The following is a 26,473-nucleotide window of genomic DNA, read 5'->3' on the forward strand; positions in this document are numbered from 1 at the left end:
GTCATGAAGTCTGAGCGTAAATTGGGGATAAGATATTTTTAGCAACGACATTATTGAAGTCATTACTTAATATCATTACATAATAATTTGCAAGAATGTAACTTGTCAAATAAAATCTACATTCAAAGTGTAACATGATTTCAAATTGAAATTGCTTATGCAAAAACAGATAATGCCACCACAAAATAGAGCTTCGAGTGAGAATATATTATAACTGAAAAAGGGAAGGGGATAATTGAATAATAAAATTGACAAGTTTTAGTTTCTTTAAACAATTATTTCATATAGTGAATATAAGAAGGATGTACTTTCTTATTAATATCCGCGTAACATTGACTTTGAATCGACAAAGGAATCGGTAGAAGAATCAATGTAAATACAATGAAATAACTGGTATTAAAATTTCAGTAGGTAGCATCTACGTTAAGATTCACTACGGTAATTTAGTTCCTTATTTTATCCTTGAATCGTATAATATAATGACAGCACAATTACACATCAGTTGAATAATATAGCTTCCTGTCAATTATATACTTTTCATATTGAATTATACATTTCCTTTCTCCACTCACCAACACTCTGTTATTAGGCGTTAGAATCAGCCATATCTATAGAGAGTAAATTCGTACTCTTCTAACAACTACTTGTTCCCAAGCAATACATGTAACACAGTCAATCGCAAAAATTTGCACACCCTGAAGTACTAAACATTTGAAAAAGACTTTGTAAAAATTAATTCGTTTATTCACCAATTACAATTAAACGGATTCTAAAAACTAACATCATTTCGTACACTTGTTCGTATTTTTAAATAAAGACAGTTTTATGTATTTAAAGACTGACACAGTCTTTATAAAATATTTAAAAAACTACTATAGAAAATATATAAATATATGGAAAAAAGAACGCTATAGAAATTCATCCCTTGCGTTTATACCTTCACAGATAATTAAATATTTATAAAATGGAATCCTCGTCTTTTCTCAATGTATAAAATTCTGGAAACGTACATTTCTGTGATCGACTGTATGTAACACTTGGATCGATTCTGTTACCAAACAACAATTTCATAATTTCGATGTGGTTGCCACTGTTACGCACGCACAATTTCTCAGATGTCTGTATCTATGTACATAGACCTCACTATTCGAGTCTTCATTATTACCTCTTTGCACAATAGAACATATATACACGTAGAGATAGCATACTGCAGGTATTCAGTAAGAACCAGCAAGGTGGTACGCGTGCGAGTATTGTTTCATTGAACTTCTTTTGCATCACTCTTCGTATTGCTCAGCCAGGTATCCAGGATGCAACAACCACGGGGGATGAACCATTATTAACCGATTTCTCGAGAGATACACATTCATCGATTCATATGCATTTAATTAGCTCGTTTTTCGCGTTTCTCATGCGTGCACGCGAATTGCGCAACGCGATTCCTCTGCATAAATTAACGCGTAGTGACACGGATCGGCGCAACGATCTCCTTTTTTTCTCGTTTTCACAGCTGTTAAAGCGATCCTGAAACGGTGAATCGTGGAAGCCTTTTTTGCAAGAATTAACAGCGATTAAGCGTATCGTTGTCAAATACGGTAATCGAAAATTTCACACCTTAACTCGTGTCAGACCGCAACACGTGGAATGTTCGTTTGCACGTTTACTTTCAGACCGTTGTACTTGTTCACTACACGTCGATATATTTTGCAAAAATTCTGCACCTGCATTTGTAGAATACTTTGCAAAAATCCTGCTCCAGATTCTAGAGTTAATCAAATTGGAATACCCAAGTTCAGAAATTGTTTAAATAAGCCTTGTCAAATTTCAAGTATTGTCCATGTTCAAAAAAGTTAATATGCGAATCAGATAATTTAATTCTAGCGTAAAGAATTAATATTTCGCGAGAGAATATAAAGGATATTAAATTCATAAGATTAGCATCTCGCAACAATTATTACAAAGTAATCACGTAAAGGGTTGAAGGCGTTACGATTCGTTAAAAGTATATCTAGATTTAAATAACATTCCCATACATCAAAACACGTTAATTAAAAATAAAAGCGTATGATGTTACACGTAATTGATCTGCACAGGAAAAGAAAATCTCACATGTTGCAACCCAATTTGTTATACCAAATTAACAATTATTTCTTAAGCTATGTTTGTCTTCAATTAAAATGCAAAGTGCCTACATAGTTCACGTTACTTTTATATTCTCCTCGATTCTTTCGCCTTATTACAAAAAGGTTAATGAAGATATCGATATGATAACGATTTCTCTATCGAGGCGTGATTAATGAAAACAGGTTTCTGCCTTCCAGTCACTCGTCCGCAGCTCGAGTATCGCTTTGTTCCGTTTTCTTCTGTTTCCGTTGATGTAATATTAATGAGGCGACACGATTTATTCAAATTTAACAACAGACAGGCGGTGAAACATGGCCTTTCGATGGAAAACTTTTGTTATGCAAGAAAACGGAATTGACATTCAGGGACGAGTAATGGCCGGCGAGCATCGCGTTTCACGACTGAGCGGCAGGGAAGAACGATGAGGACGGGTTAACAGGATCTCGTAAACGTATATATGTTGCATAAGTAGGTTGAGAGCGTTTTTGATTGATTAACATTGTTGTAACGATCGTAAAGTAGCAGTGTTGAACACACTCGATGGACTTGGCGATGGTGGCAATGGATACTAGCATGAAAATGCAATACAACATTTGTACACGAAGCATACAACTTTAGAAATGAAATCGCACGTTTGTTACTTTACTATAAAAATTTGCAATTCTAAAATATTGTACGTTCGCCCGTTTAACTTCAGACGTGCGATTATAAAAGTTTATCTTCTGCCGTTTTAATTCCTAAAAGAAAGCAGAGAAGCTGAACGATGTCAGATATATTTTAGAGAAGATTTAATTGCAGGATGATGCAAAGGAGAAATTATATATTACGTTATATCATATATATTATATAATTGCATTATCATCGACTAATGTATAAATTATCAACATTTATATAAGTTATCGATCGTTGAATTCGAACGAGTATAAATCATTTTTTTTTACGTAACAAATCGAATCGTGTAATAGAAACATTGTTACATTGTTACATTTTTGTGTGATAATAATTAGTAGCTTGTTATTTAGTATCGAATTGATCTAAGCTATGTATTTTATGTAACGTTCTATTATTTTGTAATACACAATTGCAGCATTCGTTTGCATTACGAAGCAACGTAGCGATTGTATAAAATAGAAATACGAGAAAGTAATGCGTTAACGCGTAAATTAATTGAGCGCTAAATGCGCTGCGTTTTTTCTATTAAACATCGAGGAATAGTCGAAGAAGGTGGCAGTAATTGAACAAAGCTGTCGCGCGTGAACGAGAAAATGAGTCGAGATTTAAAAAACTCGATTTGCATCTTACAATCTCTCACGAATCTACAGAGCTACCTGTTAGATTGTGCTTTAGAAGAACGACATTCTAAACATACCCGGCATAATTTCATTGCTAGAAAGATCTAGACAGTTGACAAGGAGAAGTAAGAAGTTTGTAAGAATGTATAAATATAGTTGCGGACTGTTTAGTCGAGAAAAACTGGTTCCTGCGCGCTTTAAGTGGCTGGTCCTGAGAACGATCTCGTACCCAGTAACATTCAAATTTTAAACCGATTAAACCCGGCCTCGAGCGGCTAATTGGGCACTTAAGATACCTTCCAGAACATTCAGTAACGGACGCGCTTGTGTTCAAACAGTGAGCTTCGTTCACCGTCAGAAACCATTTAAGTTGTACAATTAATAACAAAACAATTAGTACGCGCTGAACGATCGACTTGCACCTGCTAACAATTCGTCATTACACTCGTGAAAACTGCTTCGAACAAGCAGGAAGTTCTTCGAGCAGAAATAAAATCCTTTATACATCAACTGGAAGATACTTTACAAAAAACACAGACATGAGACAGTGTCGGTAAATAAAAAAGAATAAAGTAAAAAAAATACCAGGAAAGGTTTCAAATGTAAAGGAGTAACAAAAAAAACTCGTTAACTCGAATCACAAAGCGACAATTTGTGAAAGACCATCCCGTGAAAGTTCGCGACGGTGTCCTCTGAAGCAAGCGGAGTTCCATCGCGAATCAGAATGCTCGCTTCGATGACGTGCAACGAGCACTTGACAAAAGTTGCAATAAGAGACACGGTCGCCTATTCAGGCTAGTATTCCAGCGTATAAAGTTGTCGTCCCTCAACGAAGCAAGTGTACATGCATTTCACCGAGTGCGGGGACGGCTGCTGCACGCGTCCCGTGGCATTCAAAATACCATTACCGTTTTACTGCGAGCGTCCCCAACGAACTCCTGAGAAATCTACCTTTCGCTCGGCTCAGCTGCTACCCAGCGCCGTGTCGCTCCTCTAACCCAATTCCTGCGATAATTCGTGGAGACGGTGCCGGAGAACGACGCGAGGATGCGCCTGGCATTCCCTTGAAAGGATAGAGCCCAGGTAAGGGTAGCCGGCTGACCCCGTCGCAGGGAAAAACAAGTGAAATCGCAACCTTGTGCGCAATAATCACCGCCTGTTTCGCAACAACTAGGGCTAACACGTGAAATCGCTGCTGGGACGCCGCGAAACTTGACTTTCAGGAAGGGATTATGCAATATGATTTATCTACGTTCAGACGCTACCTTTTTATTGCCACGGCATGTATATGCACGGGGTATACAGAGATTGCGTAAAGGTTTGGGTCATTCGTGCAAAGGTATTCCACCTTTTCCTTGTAACGTGTAACATGCACGCGTGACATTCCTGAAAAATATATCGTGGTGTATGTGAAAAGTAAAAAAAAAATGGAATTTAACAGGAAATAGAACATTAAATAAAATGGAAATCGTTCAATAGTAATATAACTCGCAGAGTGTAAATCTTTTCCTCTCTAGACGATGCAAAACTATCCTTTTTGACAATGTTTTGTTCTACATCCTATTCTCACCACCATACACTGATCATCCTCGCCAACGAATTACCCGATAAAGCACTCGCCAACTCTTGGCCCTGGTTTTCTCATCAATCTCTCAAAAATCCATTCTGCTTCGCATTTCAAACTCCGATACTACAATATTTTACTCAAGAAAGGATATACGTTCACATTATCGAGAAGGTTATACTCGTTTTGTGTAACAGTTGCGTGCGCGATGTGACATACACCAAATAGTATCATACATTTACAACGTTGACCATCGATTAAACATGAACGATTGTTAATTATTAATCGCAAATAGTAAATAACGCTTGTACACGTGTTACTTTTAGGTACGATTTCGTAGTTATCGGAGGTGGCAGCGCTGGCGCGACGGTAGCCGCGCGTTTGTCAGAAGAACCAAGATTTTCGGTGTTATTGTTAGAAGCGGGCCTGGATGAACCAACCGGGACGCAGATACCCTCGTTTTTCTTCAATTTCATCGGTACTGATATCGATTGGCAGTACAACACCGAAAGCGAGGACTCCGCGTGTCTCAACAAGGACGACCGGAAGTGCTACTGGCCAAGAGGAAAGGTACGTCTCGAGGAACCATATCGATTTGTTGTTTTACCATCGACGAATCGAATAAGCGTGTACGAAGTGTGTATGCAATGTTGTGCTTGAAACTTACTCTATACGTTGCTCATCCTTCATATGGTCAAATATGGTATCAAATTTGATTCAGGTGCTGGGTGGAACCAGCGTCATGAATGGAATGATGTATATGAGGGGCTCGAGAAAGGATTACGACGATTGGGCCAAACTTGGTAACATAGGATGGTCGTATCAGGATGTGCTTCCTTATTTCATCAGAAGCGAGGATAATCAGCAGGCGAACACTATGGACTATGGTTATCATGGTGTTGGGGGGCCACTCACGGTGACACAGTTCCCTTATCACCCGCCCTTGAGTTACGCGATCCTCGAAGCTGGAAGAGAGCTTGGTAAGCTCATTTTTGGCCTCTTAATTATTGTCTGATTACTTAAATATGACATTTTTTATTTCACGAGCTACGATTAGACGTCCGTTACGATAATTAATACGAGGTTATATAAATAAAAATATGTCAGCAAGATTGTATTGTAAGAACGAACGTTGACGTAATATCGCGTTGATAATAAGCTGGCCTAATTATTGCGTATAATAGCGACATTAGTTTTAGTCTTACGTTACGTTATGACATCTACCTTTTTCTCTCGAGAGTGAAACCGCGTTTTCGCAACAGACGCGGAACACTCTTTAATCAAATTAATTATCACAGTATTTCTTTCTTAAACGCTTTATCCCTGAGTAACAGTTTCTATCATATTCCTAAATTGTTGTTTATTTTAGAAGATTTTTAGTACAGTTTTGCGTAACGAGGCCAATGGCACGTTCAAGAACAGCTTGGAAATAATGGATAATCGTACAAAACATAGATGATCGATTATCTATGACACTTTTAGTTAACTTTATCAAACGTTTCGATATCGCACGAAAAATTCATTCAGAAGAGAACAGGGTAGAGATACTTTTACTTAAGCCCCATTGGAGGAATCAAGGCTTAGAAATTCTATTAGCAACGAGGCGATCTATTTAATTTGCATCATATGAAATCTATCCTCGCACGACGAGAAAATACCAGTCTGTTCCTTATTTCGTTGTTACCACATGCGTGAGATTAATGAACCGTTTCGATGTCCATCGGAAACGTGATTTGTAAACGTGGCTCCCGACTACCAATTACGACACCGTCTTCGCCATGTAATTTTTCGTCGAGCTATCCCCGATTAAACGAATGATCCTGATAATGGACGTCGACGACCTTGCCACGTTTTTTCGACTGACTCGATACTGAGTTCCAGCGCGAAAAAAATTCGGACGGAAACACGCGAGGCCAACGGCATTGATAACTAGTCAGGAATTGAGTCCTAATTGAGAAGTTGACAGGTACGTGTAATGGGCCGCTTTTTACGTAACGTGTAACCAACAGTCTTTTTTTTTTCTCTTTCTCCAATATCCCGTTAAAGTCGTGGACGGCCTAGATTTAGATATTGCCAGATGAACGAGGAAATTGACGATTATATATTTGCGTCAGAGATTTTACATAATACGTGATACATTCTTTATACGCGCTGATACGGATGCACATAACGTAAATAATTTATTGAAGATTAGTATCGAGTAACGTTAAACGTAGAAATATATACATTAAACGATTCGATCGAGATTAAACATTCCTTTCTTTCAATTGTGACATTTATGTCTAGAGAGTATTCTCGCAGAATCTTTTATATAATTTCTTTCATTGTATGTTAAATATATAGTACGTTAGATACGATTGAACTTTGAAATATAGCCACGCTGTACGTAGAACCAAAAAAGATTTATGTCGATCTACCATTCGTTTCGAAATTGTTTAAGAAATACGAGCCTTTATTATATCAGCAACTTTCACTGATTTTTAAGATAAACGACCATTCAGATAAATCTTTATCTCCATAATTATTACGCAGATACCTTATTTTCATCTTGTTCCAAGCATTAAAAATGCGTGAACCTGGTTGTTACTTCTGGCGTCTCGTTATTAAGGACGATTCCGAGTAATTATTTCTTCAAAATTATTTCGTCTCCCATAATTTCTGAGATATTCCATGTGTTTCATATCGAGCTGAACATCGAACTGTTCGTTGTAGTTCGAATAATTGTAAGTAGATTCAGTCAGGCACCTAACTGGCTGACAAACTAGTAGAAAAGTCCAAAGAAGAGCGCTCGATCGAACGACGCGTCTGATTCTACTTAAAAACTGAACTGCTCCACATCGCAGTGTTTATCTACCTCTAACCACCATATTAAGTATCAAAGTATCTGTATATTTTTTTTTTAATTTTTTGTCTCTTTGTAAGGAATGAAATTGACAGAACAAAATATTTTTATCGTTTTTTACGGTCTTCTTTAATGGTTTGCAGGCTACGGTATCGCGGATCTAAATGGACGGACTCACACAGGATTTGCCATCGCCCAAACGACTTCGAGAAATGGCTCGCGACTCTCGACAGCCCGGGCATTTTTACGTCCAGCAAGAAATCGGCCAAACCTCCACATAATGCTCAATTCCACGGTCACCAGGATCCTTTTCGACAATAACAAAAGGGCAGTTGGCGTGGAATTTGTCCACGATGGGAAAATCCATCGGGTCTCTGTGGCAAAGGAAGTGGTCGTGAGCGGAGGTAATCACTTTGATACTAAACGACTGCGATAATAGCGTCGGTAAATTAACGGTAGAAACGTGGAACTGGATTTAATCGATGGATATATCTACTTAATGATAACTAATAATCGCTTACGATTTTCTTTTAACAACATATCAAACATGTCGCTGGATTAATCGCAGAGAAGTGTCGATTTTAGTTTGACACGTAGCCAATACTCTGTATTGGCATTTGGAACCGGTTTTGATTTGATTAAACCTGAAAATAAATTATGCAGTAGTCATGAATAATTAAATAATTAATGTTGCAATAATGAAGTAATAGCTACTGATCTAATTAATGCCTCAGTTGTGACTTTGTTTTACGCAATTTATTTTCTTACACCGTAACAAGCGCGTTGATTAGAATATATTCATATTTATGAAGCGCATTGGTAGTTACGATTTTGCGAAGTATATGAATATTTAGTTTCTCTCTACTTCTGTTATGTTCAGTTTAATTAAAATCGTACAAGCGTGTTTAATGAATTCAGATAACATGCGTGAAAAAAAAAGGAATAAACGATAGGTGTCAATCAACTTTTAAACCTATGAAGAAAAGAAAACAGGAAGCAATGCATTCCGCTATCCAGATCGACTGTTTCTCACAAAAAAAAAAAAACGCTCATTACCGAAGCGCTTAAATAATCAATTCCCTGTACGCCATACTGAATTCCCATGATCGTACATGGAACTCCAATTTCCTACATCCAATTTCAGCTCTCGAACGAACAAACGATAACCACGATATTACGTTAGGAAGAAACCCGTATTTAATAAAAACTTTCCATCTGAGATTTACTTAGCACACTACAATTATTTTTCGTGTAGACTATTCGAATTTATAACAATATTATACCATTTCTATATTTTCTATTACACATTAAATGTGCTTACAAAATCGAACAGCAAATTTAGATAATAATAAATACTACATAATTACATTTTCCCGCGTATAAGCAAATTATTACGTATTAAAGGAAACATATAAATAATAACTATATTTCAAAGAACAATTGCTACAACACTGAAACACCTGTTCTTCAACGGACACCCAATAACCACATCAATCAATGATATTCAACGTCTCCAAGCGACTCGTACTTCTTTGTTCCGCTAATAATTACCAGTTATTCACGACGAGATAGCTTATCATGATTCATAACCATAATAACGCGTGGATATCCACGTAGACGATAGAAATTGCGTGTCTTTCAAAGGACAAAGGAAACAAAGATTGCTGCGGAAGAGGAGATGCTCGGTTAATGGACGACGCCGTTAGTACGTAATCGCGTGGTATCATAGGAGATTAACGCTGGTTACAAGGTCCTCGACAGATCCCCGTGGTTTCACTTCGATTTCCGCCAATGACAAATGTCCCCGTGTCCCTGTGTGAATTATGCTCGTTAGTCGCATCGTTATCCTGATCGGATTGCAGGCCCATTTTGCGACAGATGCGACATCGTTCCTCGTATCAATAATTGCGGGAACCAAAAATACTTTCTCTGCATACGATCCCTTTTACTAAATTTATACTGATAACGAACGTGGTTTTCAAGATCTTACAGTCGCTCGCGCGTGTTTCGATACAGATTTATGTCGCTTATTGCAACAATGTCTGAAAATCTGTTACATATTTTTATCCAGGCGCCGTGAACTCCCCTAAAAATACTTTCTCTGCATACTATCCCTTTTACTAAATTTATACTGATAACGAACGTGGTTTTCAAGATCTTACAATCGCTCGCACGTGTTTCGATACAGATTTATGTCGCTTATTGCAACAATGTCTGAAAACCTGTTACATATTTTTATCCAGGCACAGTAAACTCCCCTAAAAATACTTTCTCTGCATACGATCCCTTTTACTAAATTTATACTGATAACGAACGTGGTTTTCAAGATCTTACAATCGCTCGCACGTGTTTCGATACAGATTTATGTCGCTTATTGCAACAATGTCTGAAAATCTGTTACATATTTTTATCCAGGCGCCGTGAACTCCCCGCAGATACTTCTGAGCAGCGGAGTCGGTCCTCGAGAGGATCTGAACGCTGTCGGTGTACCTGTTGTCCACGATTTACCTGGTGTTGGTAAAAATCTACACAATCACGTCGCCTACGCGCTGGCCTTCACTATCAATGACACCGACACGACTCCCCTCAACTGGGCAACTGCCATGGAGTACCTTCTCTTCAGGGATGGCCTGATGTCTGGCACAGGTGAGCAAAGGAAAACGTTCCTCCTCTCGTTATTCTTGTACCGTTAATTTACCATTTTCTTTTGCATCTTGCTTTACGCGAATTTAAACTTCCTCGAGGAGTTCAGCCTTCGACATTTCCAAAGATAAAGTCATGCTGCGATAAATATTCAAATATTTAGTGTTTGGAATTTTTTAATTTTATACGTCGAACAATTCTTTTAATTTTTTGCTATTCGTGAAAAAGATTACGCGAACCAAATAGCTAATTATTGAAGCAGTTATTACTTTTAAGTGGATATAACAATTGCCTATGATAGTCAGTCGACCAAAAGTATCCAATTCGCTGCGAAATAACCAAATGTTCCACCAACATTTTTACCAAATCGTACAATTACATTTACTAAGCCTTGTATACGTGGAAACACGTACTGAAACGCACAATACGCGTGGCCAGCAACGACCAACTCGCCCCGAAAGGTCGCTACGCGAAAGGACGAACGAGCCGCGTACAGCTTCGCTGATTGTGAGATCGAACGGAAGCTAAAAAACAAGAGCAGAAGCTCGTCAAATCATGGGAATTGCATCCGAAACAATTGAGAGCCAGTATGCAGCAGCCAGTGAAAGCGCGTTGCACAATGATCTCGTTCGTGTTTGCCGATCAAGCGACTGACGTAACCGCGTTTCCGATTGCTCTGTATGGCATCGTTTGACCCGAAACAGATCGAAAAATTGCTGCGAGGTGGTTCCTTACCGATCAGTCGGCTAACCAACACCTCCCTTGGGATTACAACGCGTTCAGACCCGCTGGAAATTCGAAAATTGATAAACGCATTCGAAAGCAAACGCTCGAAAACAAATAGCATCATTCCATATATTCACTCTCTTACCATTCTATATAAAAAACAATTTATTTCGTTTAAAGGATGACAAATTTATTTACAGAAAAAAGGAAAAGGTAGACTGAACTGTGAATTTATTTTTTGAGTAATACACTGAGCCGTGTATATTTTTTATTATCCACTGAAATTTCATTGAAATCGATACGTTATTCGTTTCAACGATCAACACCTAAATGATATATCATTCACGATGGATTATACCAGTTGGAAAAATCAAAATAATTATTCTCTCCGGTTGTGCTCGTTTCTTGCGACCCTGTATACTCGTCGAATCGATTTCACCGAGAATTCGCGAAATCGGAGCAATTAACTTTCAAACCTGCGCTTGGTTGGCCCACGCTTCAGCAGTATTGGTCACTCGATGCGTGTTGATGGCGTTTTTCAGCCTCTTGGAAATCTTGTCGCCAATCTCGAGCGTTTCTTCCCGCGGATGTTCCTTCCCGGAAGGGATTCTAATTACCGCTGTAATTACCAACGCAACGAGGAGACCGTGAAGTATCCGTCGATGTCGAGGCACGCGTCGACGTTTAAAACGATCGCGTGGTGCCACGAAAATTCGAGTGAATGGAGGATGGCACGCGTACGCATTCACCGCCGATAGGTTTATCCAATAAATTATAACCGAGCAACCTGGATAACACGGGTTGTGTAATTTCGCGTTGCATTCGGTTGGCCTGTCGAAATTTAACGTTTAACAGAGCGGCGTCGCGTCACTTTGTGCTCGCGAAACTGGATAATGCGATAATTCTTGTTGGAATATGGACGTGTATCAATTATGATAGATTATCGATTATACAGGAACGGGTTACGTATCGCGGATTAATTGCAATTTAATATAATGCATGAAATAGTAGAGTGGTATTGATTTTAGTCAGACGTAACGGGTTTATTTTAATTCCAATGAATACGTGCAAACAACGGTTTCGTAAATAATAATCGCGCACATGACGCATGAATGTCGAAAGTAACTTGTATGTATTAAAGCATTATTAGCAACAGCTTTACAATATACGAAACGATGGAATTAACAGAAGAACTCTTATCTGTCATATTAGGATCAAAAAATTAATTGAAATCAATTCGAACGTTAACAATATTAATCGCTGAACACCACAAAACAATAGATATATTTTAAACACTCTCTGAAATTCATTTCTCTTAAAACTCCAAACACAACTTTGTTATTACACATATCTTGACTTCTACGATCATCCCCTTCCATCTTAGCTCAACCATAACTAAATACACTACGTATTCCTCGTGTATATTAAAACATTATTAGCAACAGCTTTCAAATATACAAAACGATGAAATTAACAGAAGAACTTTTATCTGTTATATTACGATGAAAATATTAATTGAAATTAATAGTTATATTTTAAACATTCTCTAAAGTTCATTTCTCTTAAAACTCCAAACGCAACTTTGTTATTACACATATCTTGACTTCTACGATCATCCCCTTCAATTTTAACTCAACCATAACCAAATACACTGCGTATTCCACGTGTCCATGACACTTACAACCGCTCTCCGTTATTTGACAGGGATTTCTGAAGTAACCGCGATGATAAACACGAAATACGCGAACCCAAAGGACGATCATCCAGACGTTCAGCTGATTTTCGGTGGCTACCTGGCGGACTGCGCGGAAACGGGGATGGTCGGCGAGACGAAGGGTGCGAATCGTTCGATTTACATAATTCCAACGTATCTGCACCCGAAGAGCCGCGGTTACATTCGTTTACGGGACAGCAACCCCCTCTCGAAGCCATTGATCTATCCGAAGTACCTCAGCCACCCTGACGACGTGGCCAGCCTTGTGGAAGCCATCAAATTCGGTATCAAGCTGTCAGAGACCGAGGCTTTGAGCAGGTAACGACGATGCACTCTCCGCACAGGTGTAATTTATACCGTCGTATCGATTCTTTCCGCTCGAACACGTTTAACGGGGGGTCAACAGCATCGTCGATCAACTATCACCATATTCTGATTAGACGTGCACACAGCGAAAACGACGCTTACTTGACAAAGACGTGCACACAGCGAAAACGACGCTTACTTGACGAAGACGTGCACACGCGTACGAAGTCTTTCGATGTTGTTTCATGTCGTGTTAACCACATTGCTGACCGCCAACTTTTCTGAAAATTTCCCTCGTGTACCCGGCTATTGTTTTGGAAGCGGATGTGGAAGTAAAACAATTTAAAAATAAACTTAAATAAATTTTATTTATTATTCAACTCTCAATCTTTCTTTTTCGTATGACAAAAAGTATAACAATCACCTACGTGTAATGGTACACCACAAGTTTTGCAAATATATCGGGTCTTATAAGCGAGACACAACTCGAGGTATGCGGACCAAGTAATTACACTACAAGATTTCCAACAGTGTGTCGTGAAAACAATAAAGATGTGGAAAAAGGCTTATTACGAGTGAACTCGTGATTGGTCAGCAATGTGTTAACTAGGCAGGGATCCTTGAAGTGGATGTCGCGACAATAATATTCGAACAAACAGATTCATTCATCTTATTAAAGACAATCTAGCATTAAATCGTTAGCTTTTGATTGTGCATCATTTTTTCGTCTCTTTTTAAATATTGGTGGATGTCACGACAACAACATTCGAACAGATTCATTCATTTTATTAAAGACAATCTAGCATTAAATCGTTAGCTTTTAATTGTGCATCATTTTCGAAATATTTTTTTTATATATTGAAACGCGATAAAAGATTTAGAACAGCTGTAATACGAAACAGTGGGCTCCAAGGGTGTTTTTAATCGAGAGATCGGTAGAGTGGTTCAATGGTTCGAAGTGTTGGAGCAGAATTTTAGTTTTGATAGGAAATCGTACGATTAACTTTGATCGCGCAAGGCGATTTAACGAGCTTGCAAAATGAACAGAAAGAGAGATAGAGAGAGTGTAAATTACAATTTGGTTGAATGGCGATTCCCGCTGTTCACTTCGCTTTCGGCTCTGTTCGGTCAACCGCGTTCTCCAATCAAAGCGAACCGTGTAATTCGACTTCTAATGATGTTTAGAGTTAGTGGAATTAATGGGAAAGGAGAATCGTAATAGTACGACCTCGGGGCGTTGTATCAAATACCGTTTCATAACTATCGTAGGTTTCTTATTCAGCTAAATTTCATTTAAGTAGCGATAGAAGAACAAATGGAGATTTCATATCTTTTTTCTATTCCTTAAAACCTACTTCTACTTTCGTAATTAGTAGAGCGTGTCATGGATGTCTACAAAAATATAACAGCAACGTTCTTGTTTCTACAATATTATTCACATATTATAGATCCAACGATAAATAGGTAAACGAATAAATAAATCAGTGAAAGTATGAATAGACATGCAGACAGATAGACGACTAAATACACATAGGGGTGGATAAATCCATGAGCAGTTAAATAGTCGATTAAGCGACCGGCTAGATAAATTGGCAATTAATTAAACGAACAGACGGACACATTTGGTGGCTTACCAAACGGATACACTAACAGACAGACAAATGGACGGATGACTGGTTAACTGAATTCACGGACAGAAGAACAAACAGATGGATGTAGCGACGAAAAGGTAGATAGGGGGACGGATAGATGGATGGATTGATAAATGACTAAGTGGATGAAAGAAAATATGGTTCCGTGGTGCGGAGGGATTGACGAGCGTGCAGATGGGTCTGGTACGCGCGCAGATTAATGGACAGCATCCGAATCATTAATTTGAACACCGTCAAATGTCCATTTATCTTCGTTCCGCAGATACGGATTCCAATTGGACCGTACGCCGGTCAAGAACTGCGAACACTTGAAATTCGGTTGCGACGCTTACTGGGAGTGCGCCGTGAAACACGACACGGCGCCAGAGAACCATCAGGCTGGTTCCTGCAAAATGGGCCCACCAGACGACCCTCTGGCGGTGGTCGACAATCAATTGCGAGTCAGAGGCGTGAGGGGCGTCCGTGTGGCGGATACCAGCATCATGCCAAGGGTCGTATCCGGTAACACGAACGCGCCAGCCATCATGATCGGCGAACGTGCCGCGGACTTCATCAGGAGGACTTGGATCAGCTGAACGAGGTTTTCTCGTGAAAAGGAACTTCCTCAGAAGCGACGGGGCGCACTGAAAGAAATTTTTAATTTTACCGCCAATCCGTTCAACATCCAAACTGACGCGTCGAGTCGATTCGAAACGGGGTCGAAGATACTTTTTATTTTTTATTCGCGATACCTTTCAGGGCTACGAACGATCGGTTTCTTCATTTACAGTGGTGCTCTCGTTAATTGTTTGGGAAAGAAGTAGCTTTTTTTTTTGTAGTTGACACGTGATGTTTAATGTTAGGGATACTGTTGTATTGAGAAGAGAATTGATATGTTTTATATGTAAAAATTATATGTGAATTCTATTACAAATTTCTTTCAGCAGCTCGACTAGGGAAGCTAAGGTAGCGCTGTGCGCATCTGAACGTGAATAATTCCTGTGGAATATTTATCGTGAGAGAAATTGAAAAATGAATCGAGATTTGTTTGACTAAAATTATAGGAAAAATTGAAAGAATTTTGGATCATCGGTGATTGTTGAAAATTATTCCATTATAGTCGGCAGCTACCTCGGCTTTGAGCCCTTTTTGTTCAGGAAAAGGGTGCGAACTACTGTAAATAGTTCAGCAATAATATCAAATATATACTTTAATCGTAAATGTAGTTTACTATGATAAGTGTTACGTTCGTTAATTGGCTTTCAGCATTTTCGTGTAGAAAGTTTTGTATTCTCATAGAGAGTTCTTTCCTTCCCCTCGCGTTGATCGTAATTTCGTATTCCAAGCTTTAAAATATCGTACATAATTTTCGAAATAAAAATGGGAGCAAACAAATGATTAAAAGTAGAGAAGAATAAAATGTTTACGTAAAAATAAGGAGTATTACATTTACAATAGTAAATTTAGTATATAGACTTTACGAGTTACTGTAATTCATAGAATTAGTACGAATAACTTCAATTTTTAGAATAAAGAGTAATTCCAATAGATATGTCCAATCTTACATCTTGAAATAATTCAAAATTGCAATATTAACATTGATTGAAATTAAACTGTACAGAAACAGTGAACTTATACAGCTTTCGACTGTCTAGACTGTGTCAAACGATTCTCACCCCTTATGCGACACTGTGCACCTTGCAGCCCCTCAACTATTAACCCACGTGTGCCACCAAAAGCTTTAAAATCATTAAGACACTACGTTGTTGGATTCTGAGTTCAACAAAGTGATAAGGATCAAATACAACACTCATTAAGAGACTTTAGAGGTTTTTATTTTGACACAGATTCTGCACTCTGGTAGTGACTATGATAATCTAAAAACTATGACGAAAACTACTTAGTATCTATACAATTAAGGGAGAGTAAGTTCGAAATAAGCACAAAGATCGACAGACAGGCGAAAGACAGAGAACAGGATGCTGGTAAGTACGTACAGCTAAAAGAGTTGGAACTGTAATTAAGATGTTTGTGATAGAATGAGTCTTAAGTTTTCACTGCGTTGTCAATGTTAGCAGAGAGTTGGTAGCTCGTATCTTTATGAAAATATAATCGCAATATTTTGCAAACATTACAAGTAACTTCACCTAAGTGTCGAATTACATATTGATACCGATTTATGCCAGGCACTGACCCACTTTATGGATGATATCAATGTGTTACTCGATGCCTTGGTGAGCTAGCTGCAATGCTTGCGAAACGATCAGATCAATTTTCTATTAAGACACGGCGTATACTCGAAAGCTTCTACAAATATTGTAATAACCGTGTGTAACGTTATACACTGCGATCTATATATTTATTAGCATATAAAAATTTTCGTCACAAATTTAATCGAAAATTAGGAAACCTACCAAGAGGTATCTCGAAACCAGAGGTGAGATTAATTCGATCGATTTCGAACCGTGTCAGAGTTTCAATAAATTAGCTTGGAGTAAAGTTCCCAAACATCAGAATTTCGAACGCCAACCAGAGTCAAATTAATCGATGCGGTCGCATTTGCACATTTTCCTGGTTTTCTGAAAGTCCATCTCGTTGATTTAATTCATCAGTTAACTATTTGGCATCTGTAACACTGAAAGATACGATCAATGAGCGATGATTGCTCTATGCATCCAGAAAATCTTGTGTCGATTTCTTCTTTTAGTCAGAAATACCGACTGTATTTGCAAAAGTTGATATTTCATCGACAATTTTATTTCTCATAACTCTACATATTTTTGTATTAACACATTCGCGTTACACGTTTACGTGGATCGATATAAGGAATGTTTTTCGTACGATTTGAAATCCTATAAAAATAACGCAGCCAGATCGATAGAAGAAAAACATCGGGCACGGGGAATGGAAATCAAGCACTCAGTTCGACCATTATGGTCGGTTTGTCGTTCTTCGAAAATGCATAAGATGAATAATGCATCACGCCTCCGTAATCGTGGCCAATGCCAATGCCGTTCTCGTTCGGATGTTTCTCAAAGTTACTCTCGCAACCTACGGTAGAACCGTGTCTTATTGTTGGGTCAGCAAATACACCTCAAATGGAACTCTAAGATGTAACTAAAGATTTGCTGCGTACGGTTTAACTGCTTACAGAATTGTGTAACGTTACCATTTTAAACAGATGAAAGTATCACGAGTGAACAGATTCATTTTCTGTGTTTCCTGCTCGCACAACGATTCCATTAAACGAACATTTGGCAGCAATAAACTAATAACTTTAACTTGTTCGTATTTCAAATCACTCGATGAATTCAATGTTTTCTGATAACAGTTTATTCACGTAGACTTTTGATAACATTCACGTATACAAACTCAGTTCATAAAAATCCCGTAAGTGCATTAATTCATAGATCATAGTGTCTTTTAAACCTCGCACAGTGTACCACTTGTAGGTTCCCTTTCTAAGAACCACTTAGTCATCTCGCGCTACCACAGTACTTCAGTAATCAGCTGATTCTGATATAGTCACCCTCCTTGCCCTGGTACCGCTTGAATCTGATACACGCGTGCTTGTAGTAATCGTTCATTGCCTCCTAAATCAATCTCCGTTACTCTATATCTGTAAAAGCGACCTATGACTCCGATACGCATCCATTTTCTGCTAATTCCTTCAACGAGCGTCATTCCAGGTTAATTGGACACGTTCGTTCGCGATGGTGATTAGTGCGATTATCAGAATTAACTAGCTTTGAAGATCAGCTAGGGTTGAAAGATATTTCTGTGTCTCTGTTCTGGTATCGACGATTATATTTGATTTTGAAGCTACAAAGGGACATCTTGAAATGGTACTCGATCTAAAAATGAAATGATAAGAATGATACGAGTGATATTTTTAATCATTTTTCAGAAACTATATTTTCTTGAGAAATGAAGAGTTCCATGCTTGTGCAACCGTTTTGATTAAAGAGAGACGAGGAACCGCTGTTTAAAACCATAAATCCAATTTACCATGACACGTGCTCATTCTTGCATAAAGATGAAAAATGGTTACTTCTCAGGCATCTAATTAACTGTCGTTACATAACCATCATAAAGAGCACGAAACATTTCCTGCTGAGGGCGGTCCAGTGTCGTCTACGTTACAGGCTTCGAGACACAAAGTCTGCGTCTCTGGAAAAACTATAATTTCCATCGTAGAGAAAAAGTACTATCAGAAAAATCGCTTGACAAAAATAATCGAATCAAAACCTAAATACTCAAACATCTCTCGATATACGATCGACAAAAAACCTAATACAAAACCTAATACAAAGAAGCAAAACGATCATAAGTACATAAGGCGTAAGCATTTCTTAGTCAAAGATTTTTCAAAAATGTTAACTAACTTTGTATACCTTCCTCGGCATATATACGTATCCGACTATGAAATACAAAACCTAATGCAAAGAAGCAAAACGATCATAAATACGTAAGACGTAAGCATTTTGCAGTGTAAGATTTTTCGAAAATATTGACTAATTTTATATACCTTTCGCTTTTTTTATTTTATTTTATACAGCATGTGCAGTTCGAACGCAATAACGTAAAGAACATACTGAAATAGGGGCTGATGAGATAAGGCATGACGCCATCGAGCCATCGAGCAGAATTCGCCCTCGAACCATTCCCTCCAATTTCCTAGTGGAAATAGGATGTCACCTTCTGCGTGAGATCCCAACTCTTCTGGATTGGTGGACACGTTCCCGTGCCGCTACGCCACCCGTCTCCCGGTCCCGTTGCCCGGAAGGTCATATAAAAATTCTTCCAGATGCCGGAGGTGAGGCGTTGGATCGTCGGAATCGCGAACTCCGTTTCCAATATCAATCTGTTCCCACGATGGTAGCGCAGACGTCGAATATACAGGGTGATTCACTACTCGTGTGACAAATTTTTACAGCTGATACTTTTATCTTAAACGCGACAAGAACGTTCAAATAGACCTAGATTCGATTTGCAAAAATGGCAGGGAAAATTGGGATTTTTGTTTTTGTCAGAGAAATAATAGGTTTGGTTGTATTATTGATTGCATCTTTCAAATCGTATGTCACACAAGAAAATGACAAATATTGAAAAGAGTAATAAATTTTCTATTATAACAGTCCCTATTTTACCCTGAAACTCGAAAACAGGTGCAGTAATAACAGTTTAAACTTATCTCAGGACGCATAATTTATAAATTGCGAAAACTTTGATCTTCTATTTAGGTAATTAATTTTAGCCGTGGAGGGCAGTAAATTTGACAAGAACTTCCTTATTTACTAAGCTTTCTGATGATATAATCAGTTTTTTATTCCGCCGCACGGAAGCAAAGAAATTTTGTGTGAAATGGTGAAAACTGCAGGTGAACTATATATGCGTTCATAGCACTCAAAGGGTTAATTTAATTTTTAACCCTAAAGACGGCTTTGCATAGAAATTTGTAACGACCAATTTTATTACCAATTTTACTAAATGGAAATAGAACGTGGTGCAACTCCACAGTGTCCGTATGTGAGCCATTCCTGTCACTTAAGAGACCCAATACTCTCTGCACCCTGGCCCAAGTCAGAGATTTCCTCACCCCTGTAGAACTCTTATCAGTGACAAGTATGGTTTCTTAAGTATAATATTTCTGGCCATAGCCATACCCCCTGCTTGCCAAAACCACTGAAAAAACCATCTTTCTCTGTGCAATTGTGGACTTTCCAGTTCAAGCTTCCTACTGTTTCGCTCCAATATGCATGCCTACAAGAAGCTACATCAAAGACTCCACTACTCACCCCTCTAGGGTTCTACAGAAAATTCTCTGCATATTTTTGCAAATCGAACCTAAGTTTATGTGAACTTTTTTGTTGATTTTGAAGTCTAATATCATCTGTAAAAATTTGTCACACGAGTAGTGAATCACCATGTACATTACACATCTATTGCCTTCCTGACTTTATTTTCGCTTTTCTTTCCTGCCCTTTGCTTCCCTCTCTCATCTTAATTACAGAATTTTACAGTACTGCCGATTAAATAAAGAAATTCTATAATTTTCATTGAAGAGAAAGAGTCAGATAAATTATACCTCCCGCTTTAGAGGTAAGAGAGAGAAAGATATATAAGAAAGTTATGAGAAAGAGTGAGACAGATGATACCAACCCTACTGAAAGACCCTTGGCGCCATCTCTGTAAAAAGTGCTCAAACTGGTCGCACACAATTATCGACAGCGAAGTGAACTACTGAAGAACTACTAGCGCCATCTCTGCGGAGGGTAGTGAAACTAATTACCGACCTAGTTTCAGCATCCCTCCAAGAGATGGTGCTAGTAGTTCTTCAGTAGTTCACTTCGCTGTCGATAATTGTGTGCGACCAGTTTGAGCACTTTTTGCAAAGATAGCGCCAGGGGTTCTAAAGTAAGGTAAGTAATATCTGTCTCACTCTTTCCTATAGCTTTCTTATATATCTTTCTCTCTCTAATCCCCAAAGCGGGAGATATAAGTTATCTGACTCTTTCTACTCAATGAAAATACAGGAGTTTCATTATTTAATCAGCAGTACTCTAAACTTCTGTAATTGAGATGAGAAGAAGGCAATAGATGTGAAATATAGAGGGTGATTCACTACTCGTGTGATAAATTTTTACAGCTGATACTAGACCTGAAAAGCAACAAAAAAGTTCACATAAACCCAGGTCCAATTTGTAAAAATGGCAAAGAATTTTCAGGGGTTAGAAGTGAAGTTTTTGATGTAACTTCTTGTAAACATACATACTGGAGCGAAACGTTTGGATGATGGTTTGGAAGAAGCAATCAATAATATGAGTGGAACAGCTGTTTCTCTGAAAAAAACAAAAACCCCAATTTTCTCTGCCATTTTTGCAAATTGGACCTAGGTTTATATAAACTTTTTTGTTGCTTTTGAAGTGTAGTATCAGCTGTAAAAATTTCTCACAGAATAGTGAATCATCCTGTATATAAAAGCGAGTAGTAATATCGTAAACAACATTTCGAATGAAAATTTAAACGATTTACAATAAAGTAACAAGAAGTGCAACCCTAAAAAGGAAACCAATAAAAATAATAATAAATCGTGAGTCAGGGTTGGAAATTCATATTGGCAACGTTTAAAGTTGGGGGTTTTTTTGCAAAAACTGAAACACTTGACAGAAAATGTGTCTGGTAAACGTAAGATACTGACAAAACGTCAAGTTCTTGCTTTTGTTAGAATAGGTGTTGGTGTCTTCTCCATTGAACAGATGCTTCCGCTTGGAAGCAATCGAAGACACTTAGCGATAAAACTCTTTCGATGTAACGCGGTAAAATGTCAATATTCACTTACTGCTTTTATATATTGTAAGTGTATTACAATAGTTACAGATATTAATTAATTACAATGTTGTTGCTAAGAATATCGTAAATAAAAGTGGGCGAAAGGGCCTCTAAGCTTGGTCGAACGAGTTGCCAGTGATCAATAGCTGCTTCGTCTGCGCTCGACACTAATTGTCTAACGTGGAAAAGTTGGGATCGTTAACACTGCCGCGTTACATACAGAGTGCGTCATTGGTACAGCGAAATATGCTATTAACATACCGTCTTCCATACACGGAACATAATCTCAGATTAAGATTTCATAATGCTCTTCACTCGCATGCAAATCTCGCAGAACAAACATTTGTCTTGGTCCATAAACTTGCAGCAGGCTCGATTCTAAGCGGACGAGGCCAATTGCGTTCGATAAAAAAGTGAACACCTTCTGAGTTCCTTGAGACTTAATTTAATAACGATCACTAACGTCACATTTGAACAGGAATCTCGAAATGAAAACACAATTCGTTTCGATACTGTGTAAACGAAAAAGGATGAGTCAAGCGAGAGGAATGTTAACTCTTGCCAAAGTGGCCTTAAATGATTTGCTATCTATACCTATCATTTACTTTAAAATGTACTTAAACATACCACTTAGATAACTTCACGTTTGACACGTATCCCGAATAATTGACACAATTTCCCGCTGTTCACGAAGGTTACGTAAACCGTATTGAAAGAGAAATATAACGAAGCGAATTTAATGCAAATTTGTTAAACAAATTGCTGCAGACTTGCCGCTAGTGACGCGTGCAAGCACTGGTACCTGCCTCAGCTGGCGTTCGTTTATACGTCTTTCGAATGTTCGCATTTACTGATTTATCTCTGTGACCCAGTTCTCGTTTAGTCTTACCCTAGAATATTTCATCAACGAGAAGGCCAGCAAGATAATTGCAAAATGTGCAAACGTTGAATGCTTACCTGCATACAAGCTTTCTTCTCTTGTAAAACAAACATTCTATCCGATATGCAAAAAGAAAATAGGAGAACGGAGCAACAAATTAGTTTAAAAGATGCATTTATTCATAAAAATATTATACAAAACCATTAAATGCAGGCTTCTATCAGAATTCGAGAACCGCCTGGTCGTCAATATCGTTTCCAAGACCGATTACAGTTTCATTCGTTCATCGAGCTAGAGCTACTTAAGAGTAAGGTGCAGTTTAAAAGTAAGGTAATGCACGTTTAATTGTAGGGGACTAGATTCATGATTCTCCTCGATCCGTTTCGATAAAAGCTCGCGAAAGGGCCTCACTGAGCCCAGTCGAACGAGTTGCCAGTGATCAATAGCTGCTTCGTCTGCGCTTGCTGCATTTATACATCTTTCGTATCTTCTGTATGTCCCTCTTGCTGAATCCTTCTCTCTGACCCAGTTGAACCTTCGACGCACCCTGGAATATTTCGCCAATAAAACTTAGAAGGCCGCCTGGTTCCTACGGATAACCACAGGACATGGATACGTGGGTGTAACGCGCGCATTTTCGTGATGTGTGATAATATCTTTCCCCCATGATTACAGGAACGAGCAGAAACGCGAAACGACCATTCACAATTTCCTTTTGTCTCGCAAGGTATTCAGAATCCGGTGAATAATAAGAGGAAAAAATCTTGCGAGGTCGCGAGACGAATACGTCCTTAAAGTATTGAACGTCTCGTAAAAAGTGCAATGCGCGACAACTAACTGTTTACATTATTTTAAATAGAACCAAAATATTCGTTTCGCGTGAAATTTAAAAAGACTGTCTCGTTTTAAATGTAACAACCAATTTCCCCTTTACAATTAACATTTTCTTGCTCCATCGAATTCTGATACCTTAATTTAAGCAAGTATTTCTCTAATAACATTAATACCAAGCAATCGTTTACTTTTACGAATCAAGGTATCGTGCCCCTCTTCACCTATAAGTCCATGAATACAAAATAGACTTACGAGTTCATCGAGAAGAAATATTGTCTCGTTAAAAACGTCGAGCAACGATCAGACGTAACGCGACACCGGAATAAATCATAATGTTATTAGCGGACACTTGAAAATATACGAGATCTCCCTAGAAAATCATCTGGGCGTAGAAAGCTACAGACCTTGATGGTCTTGGCTTGCTAAATTACTCACTTTTGCCACTATGGTGGGCTGTCCGTTCCTGGAAAACGCGTTCGCGGAGTAATGCATTACGCTGCCATAATCGTATCCGACACCGAACGCGTCGGTGGTTTCCTTCGAGGCTTTCTCAAAATTCCCAGCGTGGCCTGAAACAAGCCACAACAATTTCTTAATTAAATGCACGCGTGCTTTGACGATTTTAGAGCACGTACAGAACGAGTACAAGAGGAAGAACCTGTAACAACCCCTGAGGTACGTCACTCAATCACATTTCGTACTATTTATCTCTGCTATAGTGTTTTTCACTAAATTTAAGCCACAACAATTTCTTAATTAAATACACGCGTGCTTTGACGATTTTAGAGCACGTACAGAATGAGTACAAGTGGAAGAACCTGTAACAACCCCTGAGGTACGTTACTCAATCACATTTCGTACTACTTATCGCTGCCGTAGTGCTTTTCACTAAATTTAATTGATTAAATTTAAATCAATTGAATGTATGTACAAATGCCACTTATAAACTAAAACACAGGGTAAAAAGAAGTAGAAAAGAGTTTAATGGAAGATACAAAATGTGTAATCGATATCAAGCACAGTATTTATATTGGTTGTTCCAAGGTATTCTTTTATTTGTTTAATATATAAGGCCACTTACCACTTAAAATGTTGTTCCATTGAATCGTGACGTACTCATCGCGCTCGTATCTACTCTGTTCGTGCAGAAATCCAACGGCGTGCATCAATTCGTGTATCACCGTGCCCTTTCTCACCAAGCACCCTGGGACCTGCAGATTCACGTCTTGCCGACCACCGATCCTTCCCACGCTGCTCCAACAGCCGCTGTTACCAGCAGTGATCCTGATGTAATCACTTTCCTCGCCGGCGTACGGCTTGAACTTAATGCACGTGTACTTATGGTAATCGTCCATGGCTTCTAATATCAGGCTTTTCTGCTGTGCATCTGTCATTCAAATTCAAACGAATTCAATGAACTTCAGCTATTGGCGATTAAGAGAAAATGTCGTCGAGATACGACAATTTATTAAGTCGTTATGACATAGTATACGAAGGTAAAAAGATAGAACAAGAATTTGTAGAGTGCCACAGACCATTGTTTGCCATTGATATAAGAGATGCAAGGTGATACAATACCACTTACTAAAATAAGGACTGATCATATAGGGTATCACGCCACCAGGCCACCTAGCAGACTCCGCTTTCAGACCGTTCTTCTCGAGCTGAGGCGGAAACAGGATGTCACCCTCAGCGTAGTTACCAAGCTCTTCCGGATTACGGTCCCATCCCTCGTGCCAGTTCGCCACGAGCGCCCCAGTCTCGTTGTCCGGGACGCGATACAGCATCGCGCCAAAATGCTGCAGATGACCGATCACGCTGTTAGGACTGTCCACCGAGTTGTCCAGGACGTCTCGACGACGGAACGGCCAAGCGGACGTCGAAGCAAGCAGAACGAACGCGAACGAGCAAACGACGTAGCGGTTCATGATTATCTTGTTGGAAGAAAAGGACATTCGAAAGGGAGCCCAGCTGTTGTTCGATGCGATTCCACTGACGAAAAACCGTCGGTTCTTCGCGATTTTATATACACGCACCCGAGAGACCCCACCCCCGGATCTGCTCCGCGTTTCCGCTCGATGCGGAAGCGATCGGGGACGGTCGCTGATAACCGTGGACTTTGGGTAACAGGAAGTCAAGATTTGTCGACTGGATTCCCCGAAGGCTCCCACGGCGCGACGAGCAACGTGTTTCGACGCACGGGATAAGGATCGTGGAGGAGTAGCGCGAGGATGAACGGCTCCAACGAGGTAGTAAATAATATTTCATTGATTCATAAGCGATGATTTTTTTATGCGTCCTTTGGACATCAAGAGTGTCGTAAGGATGATATCGAATGGCTAAATTAATTTGGTTGTTTACGACGATCGAGGTTCGCGAAGGATGAGCTTAACGCTGTAATAATTACTTTGTTGTATATTTTAGGTGAACAACAGTTTTTAGGAGTACACGAAAATATTCCTTTGGACATCAAGAGTGTCGTAAGGATGATATCGAATGGCTAAATTAATTTGGTTGTTTACGACGATCAGGGTTCGCGAAGGATAAACTTAGCGCTGTAATAATTACTTTGTTGTATATTTTAG

The 26,473-nt window shown here is 38.8% G+C and overlaps 2 protein-coding genes across 3 annotated transcripts in view; one reads left to right on the top strand and one right to left on the bottom strand.

The window, feature by feature from the left end:
• Positions 1-15,498, top strand: part of LOC143422306 (glucose dehydrogenase [FAD, quinone]) — a 29,845-nt gene extending 14,347 nt beyond the window's left edge. For both annotated transcript variants that reach the window (XM_076892870.1, XM_076892871.1), the window contains exons 3-8: positions 5,307-5,550; positions 5,702-5,960; positions 7,966-8,226; positions 10,238-10,468; positions 12,896-13,223; positions 15,126-15,498. In XM_076892870.1, the coding sequence (XP_076748985.1) occupies positions 5,307-5,550; positions 5,702-5,960; positions 7,966-8,226; positions 10,238-10,468; positions 12,896-13,223; positions 15,126-15,438 (1,636 nt within the window). In that variant the 3' untranslated portion in view covers positions 15,439-15,498. The remainder of the gene's footprint in view (positions 1-5,306; positions 5,551-5,701; positions 5,961-7,965; positions 8,227-10,237; positions 10,469-12,895; positions 13,224-15,125) is intronic.
• A 7,995-nt stretch (positions 15,499-23,493) lies between these two features.
• Positions 23,494-25,843, bottom strand: LOC143422111 (zinc metalloproteinase nas-13). Its single transcript, XM_076892519.1, has 4 exons — positions 25,474-25,843; positions 24,970-25,275; positions 24,324-24,457; positions 23,494-23,601 (listed from the first exon to the last, which is right to left on the bottom strand). The coding sequence occupies exons 1-4, from the start codon at positions 25,841-25,843 to the stop codon at positions 23,494-23,496; spliced, it is 918 nt and encodes a 305-aa protein (XP_076748634.1).
• Between the last annotated feature and the right edge of the window lie 630 nt (positions 25,844-26,473).

The sequence above is a fragment of the Xylocopa sonorina genome, chromosome 3, assembly GCF_050948175.1.
Source record: "Xylocopa sonorina isolate GNS202 chromosome 3, iyXylSono1_principal, whole genome shotgun sequence".
Taxonomy (NCBI): Eukaryota; Metazoa; Arthropoda; class Insecta; order Hymenoptera; family Apidae; genus Xylocopa; species Xylocopa sonorina.

What these genes read in the sequence shown, in the direction of transcription:
- LOC143422111 (XM_076892519.1), bottom strand. Translation starts at nt 25,843, where the DNA reads ATGTCCTTTTCTTCCAACAAGATAATCATGAACCGCTACGTCGTTTGC. An exon ending in TATGATCAGTCCTTATTTTA is followed by an intron (nt 25,276 to 25,473) that starts GTAAGTGGTATT and finishes TTTGAATGACAG; the next exon opens with ATGCACAGCAGAAAAGCCTG. An exon ending in ATGGAACAACATTTTAAGTG is followed by an intron (nt 24,458 to 24,969) that starts GTAAGTGGCCTT and finishes GGCTTGTTTCAG; the next exon opens with GCCACGCTGGGAATTTTGAG.